Source organism: Myxocyprinus asiaticus, chromosome 19 (genome assembly GCF_019703515.2).
Source record: "Myxocyprinus asiaticus isolate MX2 ecotype Aquarium Trade chromosome 19, UBuf_Myxa_2, whole genome shotgun sequence".
Lineage (NCBI taxonomy): Eukaryota > Metazoa > Chordata > Actinopteri > Cypriniformes > Catostomidae > Myxocyprinus > Myxocyprinus asiaticus.
Window position 1 is genome coordinate 30,680,367 of NC_059362.1, and position 9,091 is coordinate 30,689,457.

At 37.6% G+C, this 9,091-nt stretch overlaps 1 protein-coding gene and 1 pseudogene across 2 annotated transcripts in view; one reads left to right on the forward strand and one right to left on the reverse strand.

Moving 5' to 3' along the window:
- Nucleotides 1-5,219, forward strand: part of LOC127410198 (NHS-like protein 1) — a 154,471-nt gene extending 149,252 nt beyond the window's left edge. For both annotated transcript variants that reach the window (XM_051645334.1, XM_051645335.1), the window contains one exon: nt 3,082-5,219. In XM_051645334.1, coding sequence (XP_051501294.1) covers nt 3,082-3,733 — 652 coding nt within the window. In that variant the 3' untranslated portion in view covers nt 3,734-5,219. The remainder of the gene's footprint in view (nt 1-3,081) is intronic.
- A 17-nt stretch (nt 5,220-5,236) lies between these two features.
- LOC127409958 (heme-binding protein 2-like) lies at nt 5,237-9,089 on the reverse strand (annotated as a pseudogene).
- Nucleotides 9,090-9,091: the final 2 nt, after the last annotated feature.

Below are 9,091 nucleotides of genomic sequence, written 5' to 3' on the forward strand. Positions count from 1 at the left end.
AAATTACGGATTACTTGTTTGGAATAACATGTGAGTGAGGTAATGATTTAAATGATAATTTGTGGCCTTAATGCAGTCCTTCAACTGCACCTCTGTCACATACTGAATGGTGCATTAATTAAGATTCATTATTTTTTTGTTTGCACTTTGCAGACTTGCATGCATAACCTACATAAGTACACACCCACATTTGTGTCTATAAACTGACACAGCGTTATCGCATATGTAGGCTATGCAGTAGTCACCTGTAGTGGGCAGGTTTTTGAAGTTCTTCTGCACGTCACACAATTTCATTCAAGAGGATTTGGTTTCCTTCTGCTCTGGTCCGCTGCAGTCTCACACAGATATTAGAGCAAAAGATATCCTTGAAATGTAAGACCAGTTTAGATGTAGAGTGAAAGAGCACCAGATGCTTTGTGTGCTCAGTAAATCCTGCAGTTTGCCAGGTGCCACTCTAAAGCGCTGAGCTTTAGATTGAATCAAATAAAAAGCCAGAATGGAAGCTAGATTACAAGCACAGTGTGTACAGCATTTCTCCCAAGATTTGACCTGATGCGTTTTGAAGGCTTTTAACTGTATAAAAGGGATTTATCACCCAAAAATTTAAATTTTGTTATCATTTACTCACCTGTTATCATGTTGTTCTAAAACCTTTGGTATTCTCTTTCTTCCATCACCATTCACTTTCATTGCATCTTTTTTCAATACAATGAAAGTGAATGGTGACTGAGACACACATTCTTTCTAACATCTTTTGTGTTCCACTGAGGAAAGAAAGTCATACAGGTTTGGAACAAAATGAGGGTGGGTAAATAATGACAGAATGTCCATTTTTCCATTTTCAATTAAATTTAGTAATTTAGCAGATGCTTTTGTCCAAAGCAACTTAAAAATAAGGAGCATACCTAGCAATTTGTCTTACAGAAGTCAACAATATAAAATAACAAGTTCTCAGTGTGGCTGGAGTAGTATAGAAACTAGCTTAGATGAAAGAGACAGACAAAAACTTTTTTTAATTTGTTTTTTATTGTTAAACATTAAGTAAGTGCATTTAGTGTAAATTGGTTAAGTGCTCTCTAAACAGATGTGTTTTCAGCTGGTTCTTGAATGTTGTTTCAGCTGATCGTGTGGAGGTTGGAAGCTCATTTCACCACAGAGGAACAGAGAAAGTGAATTCATTTTTGGTGAACTATCCCTTTAATGTGAAGAATGAAACAAGAAAACGCAGTGGCACAGACCACATTGTTTTCTCTTTTATTTGATAATTGGAGCTGTTAAAATAGCACTTGCCTTTAATCAGTTTAATGAACTCCCATATAAACCAAGTTCCAGCAGACTTCCTGTCTTAGTCTGCCTCTGACACTTTCAACTCATGTAGCAATATATTTCTCTGAAATCTTGCTTTCATAGCTTTTCATTCAATCGTATCTGTTACTCTCTTCCACCCTTTTCTTCCCTGATCTCTCCAATCTCCACTTTATCATTCAGCCTGGACCAGCTGGACCAACATACGAGGTGCGGTCTGGCAAGTAATTAGCTATTGGGGTATTCCTCTTGCGATGATGCTAGGGGTGGGATTAGCTCTATAATCTCACAGTGCATTTTAGACTTGGGATGGATTTCTTCTCCATCCATCAGTTAATCCCACACTCCCTAATCTGCAGCAGTTATGCCATGCTAATGAATTTGATTTGATCCTGGACACACATGCTAGCACACTTTCATTGACCCAGGGTCCCCCTACTGGTAGGGGGAAAAAACAACCCTCTGGCTTAAAATGATGTTGGGCACTTTGCCCAGTTTGCTTTGATGATTAGGGTTCCATTATGCCTGCACTTCCACAAAGTTGCAAAGTGAGCTGTATTCCTCTTTGGTTTGGCTTTTAAGGGACTGGAATTCAATTAAACAACCCCAACTTACACATACTTGTGCTATTTATATACTGCATTACGTTATTCCTGCATTTTTCAATTTTGCTGTAAAGTTTTGGTTTGCTGGGGGCTAGCTGATTTAATGAGAAAGTGGAACAGAAATCAATGGAGGGGACAGACTCATCAAGACTGAAAAAATTAATCACAAAAATTGACTCAAGTCTTATTCCAGTCATTCAGCTTCGGGAGGAGTTGCATTAGCTCTTAATTCAAGTGAAGCATGTATAGTTAACTGTGTTGGCAGTAAAGTGGCAGCAGTAAAGTGTGTGTGTGTGTGGGGGGGGGGGGGGGGTTGTCTTTGCTGCCTACTGCTAAACTAATATATATGCTTGAACTAATATTAAAACATAATTTATTTACTTTTTGATTATAGGTTTCAGTTTCCACTGCCTCATTTCCCTTATTCAGGGTTCCCACAGTCAGGAATCCCTGTCATATAAGGGAATTTAAAATAGTGATTTCTAGGACTGGAAAAGTCTTTGAAATTAAAGGAATTCCAATATTATTCCAGCATTTGTGGCAAAGATCACGGTTACAGGCACAGACAATGAAAGGGGCCAGTCCATAAATGTTAAAATAGATGAGACGATGCCTTTTATACATGTTAACATGAATTTAGTGTGATAAAATTGCCTACCAGCCTTATCAGTGCAAAGCTACATCCAATATTTATATATATATATATATATGATGACGCAACCCTGTAAATTATTTTATCACGCTAAAATCGTGTTAACAGGAATAATGTTTACGTCTTGTAGCTATTCTTTTGAAACAGTGTGTGTTTGAATGTTTATGGACTAGCCCCATTCACATCCATTGTAAAATGTCTTACTGTAACTGCGATTGTGCTTAAAATGTTGTCAAATTTTGTTTGTTAGTCACTGCAATCTCTAAAGTAAATTTACATTTTTCTAGTTACACTCTGCTCTAGAATATTTAATCAACTACAAATTTCCTATTGTGAGCATAAATGCTACAAAATTATTTAAAAAATCCTTAAAGTAGTCCCAATAGACTGGAAATGTCACAGAAATTGATTGGTCAAAAGGTGTGGGAACCCTGCTTATCGCAAAACAACTGACCAAATCTGACCTTTCAACAAAATATGACTTTATCTTAACTCATATTTGTGTGTCTTTCTTGACAGGTCCAAGCGGAAAGTCCTAGGACGCCGGGAATCCGAAGAGGACCATACAAAAGTTCCTCTGTCACCGTCGGCCAACCCTACAGGAATGGTTCCAGGCCTGACTTCCTCCCTGCCACGCCAAACAAGCTCCATCCAGCGCAGCTTACGCAAATCTGCAACCAGCAGTGACACCTTCAAGGCCCTACTACTGAAAAAAGGCAGTCGCACTGAGACCAGCTTCAGGATGTCTGCTGCCGAGATGTTGCGCACCACCGACCCACGGTTCCAGAGGACTCACTCCCTTGACTCATCATTTGACCCTGCGTCTCCAAGTACACCACATGCTGACAGCCCTTGTGCTTCTCCGAACCACAGCAAGAGGGCGCCTGAGGACTGGGCACGCAATGAGGGAATGATGCGATGGTCACCAGGTTCACCTTTCTCGACGTCCCCATCAATAATTGGGCCAAGGTATGGCCGATCCCGGACACCACCCTTGGCCGCAAGCAGCAAGTACAACACCCGTAGTCGAATCCTCAGCAGCCCCATGACTGTTATTTGTGAAAGGGATGGAGAGCTTACTGAGAGTGGAGAACATTGTGAAGAGCCAACCATACCTTTTCCCATCTCTCAGGACTCTAACAGCACTTTATGTGAGCAGAGCAGCAGTTAAGAGAAGAAATGGCTCTCTCTGTAGCATATGCAGAACGTCTACACAACATCAAAGACTGACTGCTGGCAGAGGACCAGGAGAGGTTGAACTCTGTAGTGGGTCGTGCCACCAACTATTCCAGGCGGTGCTGTGGGTTTCCTGATGTTCTAGTGTGGTCTAAGACATGCTGGGAGCTGAGGTAGTGCCAAGCAGTAGGCAGAATACTGCTGTATTTGTAGCTCTTCAGAAAAAAAAAAGTAATCAGTCTAATCAAATTGTACCTTCTTTTGGAGGGAACTCAACTTTCAGTGGCAATACTCATCTTTACTTGTTATTTCTGTTATTTTGTCATCATTTTTAGTACACTTCAGCAGTAAGCACAGTCAGATTTTGTGGGGGTTTTTTGGTGAAGCGGTTAACAAGCATGTGAAAAGAGGCAATGAAGGAATTACTATGTGACTAATTGTTTTGCTTGTAGTAGTTCAAGTTGATGGATAAGTGCAGATGCAGAAAGAGGAAATCTGAGTGCACTGCACCTCAAACTTCACTGAGGCAGCTCTGTCAGCGCCTCTGCCGATTGCTTTTGTACGCTGGTCTTCAAAGACTGTACAGAGTTCAACAGAAGAAGAGCACACTGACCAATTTACACAATAAGACTTTCTTTTCTTACCGATCTGTGGTCAGACTGGTCCATCGAAAGTGTCTGGAATGGAAAAGGAATTGTCGAACAAGGGCCGAGGGACTGGAGTTTGAGGAAAACCTTTAAGTTTGAGTTTTTTGTTGTGTAGGTTTGCACTGTGTTCATTGTCTCCTTTTATTTGTTATTGTTCGTTTAAACGCATTGTCTCTGTTTTGGGTTTTTTCAATGCAAAGGGTAAACTCTGACATAGAATGAACTTGACCGGTTTTACTTGTAATTGTTTTGGTTACCAAAGAGCCTAACAGGACACTTTAACTTGCGTTTTGCCCAAAAAGACTGAAATGTGAGGGCATTTATTAGACAGAGAGCGGGAATGTTCTGTTCCTGTAGCATCTAGTGATGAAGAAAAGCTTTGACGTAACCGAGGCTTAATAACTAACTCCTCTCCTTTTTACCTGTCAAAACTTTTTCTTTTCTTGTGCAGTTTTATAATGTTTTTATTTATATACCTAAAGAAATGTTAACAACTTATTTTCAAAGAATTTGTACATTTTAGAAACCTTTGCTAGGAGTGGCTTCCTTTGTAGAGTATTTATTTTAGAATAGCCAGAATGTGGTTTGATATACTGTAGCTGGAGGTGGGGTTTTATTGGGTAGGCGAACAAAGTGTGATTAGACGGAGCCTCGTACAGTTCTTAAGTTTCATATTCACCACGGACAGAATTTCTGTCCTGGTTCTTCATCACCCCAAAGTGGATCGGAAACGTGGAGAAAGAGATAAATGAACCAAACGATGGCGAAGAGGATGCAAGCTGCTAACCCTCTGGAGTATGTCTGTGTAATAAAACATGGTGATATTTAAAAATTGCCCATCTGTCTTATGTCTATCTTTGATTCAGTGCCACCTGTCTGCCGCCAACCCAAACCACTATCTCATTAGCGCTGTCACCATGGCACCCACAGCCTTCCATCAAATCCAAAGGCTTTAGGAGGTCATCATTAACCTCTCCTTCCTCCTTACTGACCATCATCGATTCTTTAAAGCTTGATTGAAACACTTGACTGTCCACCTCCTGGACTAATATGCTTGTAACATTATATGCAAAATGACCTTTAGAGGTCTTATTTACAGTAACATTTTGATTTGATAGTTTCAACCTAAAGCACATCTTACATGCGGCTGAGCAAAACCTCACAACAGAATCCTTGTTTATCATTTGGCTTCTGCAGTGGCATAGATAGAGAAAGAAGTTCCTTGTTTCTCCACATGCAAGTCTTCTTTTGTGCTGAGCATGTGAACATGATATTCGGACAAAAGTTACCTCTAAAATAAACCTGATGATGATGCAGAGAGAGAGATTGCGTGTGTGTTAGGCCTTGTATGTGAATTTCTTTTGCTAGCATCTGAGGTCATGTCCTTGATCACACACTACACAAAAACGCTTGCAAGTAAAATGCTATATTTATCAGCTTTGAAATTAAAAAAGAAGAATCATCACATTCTTCTGTTTAGCAGAGTTAATGTACTGGCGACTAAATAAAACAGATTAAGTTTAAAGTTCCTTTAAGGTACAGAAAGACCAGTGTCAATTGAATACACTGTTATTGTTCTCTTACATTTTTTTTATTCATTATTTGTGCAATATAAACACAAAAACAGATGAGAATTCTGTTTCGCATTACAAAAAGAGTTAGTGATTCAGTCATGCTACACAGCATTTGTGCCTCCTTGGGATTATTATTGTCAAATACGAAAATCGAAGGCCTCAAAATCCATCCCACTGCAAACGCTGGGATTTAGGTATTTTACAGTCTGATAGGCGATTAGACTTTTATTAGAATTAAAAAAGTATTAATATACAGTTGTGCTCAAAAGTTTGCATACCCTGGCAGAAATTGTGAAATTTTGGCATTGGTTTTGAAAATATGACTGATCATGCAAAAAAACTGTCTTTTATTTAAGGATAGTGATCATATGAAGCCATTTATTATCACATAGTTGTTTGGCTCCTTTTTAAATCATAATGATAACAGAAATCACCCAAATGGCCCTGATCAAAAGTTTACATACCTTTGAATGTTTGGCCTTGTTACAGACACACAAGGTGACACACACAGGTTTAAATGGCATTTAAGTCTTAATAGTTTTCTTTTGATGACAAAACAAGTATACATTGGAGGATTTTTAATTTTTTAGCGGATGTTGCCATTTTAGCCACTTAAAAAACTGAAAGTCTGTTAAAAAAATATCCCAGCCATTAATTCACTTCCCTTTCTCTGATTAAAATGTTTCAAACAAAACATGTTTTTCTGGGAATATTGTTTTAATTGGTAATGATTTGACATCAGTTTTATCAGTTTTTCCTATGCCCTCAATTTCAATACAAGTTAAACTCAATTGACAGTATTTGTGGCATAATGTTAATCACCACAAAAAGTCATTTCAACTCAGCCCTTCTTTTCTTAAAATTAAAAATACAATTATGTTACAGTGAGGCACTTACAATGGAAGTGAATGGGGAAAGTTTTTGGAGGGATTAAAGGCAGAAATGTGATGCTTATAATTTTATAAAATCACTTACATTAATTCTTCTGTTAAAACGTGTGTACTATTTCAGCCTTAAAGTTGTTTAAATCATAGTTTTAGGGTTTACGTCGTCATTGCATCAAAGTTGTAAAACTGGATATAACTTTATACAGAAAAGATTATTAATTGATTTTCTCACTAAAACACAGATTTTTGAAAGGAGGAACAAGTTGAAATGAAATTTTGGGGTAATCAACATTATGCCACAAATGCTGTCGAATGAGCTTAACGTGTATTGAACACAGAATATTCCTGATGAACAAAAGCTAGTTCATTAAATGATATCCTCCAGGATCTGACAAACATCAGTACGTATTAGCAATAGATTTGATAAATTCTGTGTTTGCCTTCAGTTAACTCTCAGTCCCTCCCTGAACATTGGCTAAATTAAGCTCTTTATTTCCAGCCTGTTAGGCATCCTGTTAATTAACTTGCCATTGTGCCACTAGAGCATATTTATTAAAGTCTGGTATATCCTTTTATTGAAACACTTCCTTAAATTATAACAAAGTCATATTAATTTTTAAAGTTTCAGCACTTGTAACAGGAAAGACCCAAATCAGAAGCTTAACTGAATCTAAAATGTATGTAGAAGGCACTGACTTAAACATACCTTACAAATACTGTTAACTCTTTTCTGTTATCAATAAAAACATCTGCATCTGATTGTTTGGGTGGGTCAGCCTGATGGTCTTCAGGAATGTAGAAGGACACAGTGAAGGTGCTCTCACAGGCAGGTCCAGCCCCAGGGTCAATCATACAGTTCACTGGTGCGGTCATCTCCACCTTACTCTCTAATACATGACAGTAAAGAACACACTTTCATACAAAATCTTTTATCTAAGGTGGTTCATCATTTTTAAGGTGCAGAAATAAGCAATGATCTCATAGTCTCATACGTGGAAGCCAAACAAATTCACTAGAGCTATTATGCACGTATAATGCCACCTGGTGAATCATTAGCACATTTTACTCTGTGGGAACAATCTGGCACATGGTTTTTATTAGTATAAAGGCATCCTGAGATGTGATTTATTGCAGTATGCCAGCTCTGATGGCATGAGCATTGAACTCATCTGTTTTACTTACCAACATTATGCAGTTCACAGCAAATTGTCATTCCCAGGTTAAATGCTAAATATTTATTCATGAGGAGATTTCTCACCTATAACTATTATTCAGCTTAAGGAAATAATGCCTGAATGCATCATATATTGAACTTCTACTAGAGTTTTGTTTAATGGCATGAGAACAGGTTATTGAAATCTGGGTTTATGAGATGTGTGGCATAGCCATCCACAGAAACATTAACGCTTACTCTTTTCATTGGTTCCCTGGATGTATTTGAAGAGTCTTCTAAAGCCTGTGCTTAAGGCTGAGTCCTGCTCCATGCAAGTTAAGCTTTGCTCACCCAATTTGTTCTGTGGTAAGTTCGGACCTCATAGTCACCCTGAAAAGGACCAATTCATCATATATGACAAGACAACAATATTTAACAAGTTATAAACAAGGACCATTTCAATCTAAACACCAAAACCAAAATGCAAACATCTTATCTCTGCAAATGAGCTCAAATGTAAATATTTACAAATCCAAAGTTTGAAATGAAGTTTGGGGTGAAATCTGGTAGGTTATTGGCAATGTTGGGTGTAACTGGATTACAAATCTATTTACTTTTAGGCACAAAATGTAGTGTAATGCATAATTAATCTTGTAATCAGATTAAAGTTACTGACTTTTAATGAAAGTAATTATTTTCTAAAAGATATATTATTTATGTGTAATACAATAAAAATGTAAATTCAAATGCTCCTATGTGCAGCAATGAACAAGGAAAATAATTGACATTATTTTGAATTTGTTGAGCAGAAAAAAAAAGTGTTTTAGAAAGTAACTTAAAAGTAATTAGTAAAGTGATTAACTTTTTAATGAGGTAATTAGTAATCCGATTACAATTATAGATAAATAATTTGTAGTGAATTACTTAAGTAACTTACTTATAACACTGGTTATTGGCAAAATTACACAAAATGCACATGATAAATACTGTATCTCGATTTCAGAAATTCACTTACCTTACTCTCTTGAACAGTGAACTCTGGGTTCTGTAGTCCAGAGGAAAACAGAGTATGGCCGATGGCTTTAAGCATCT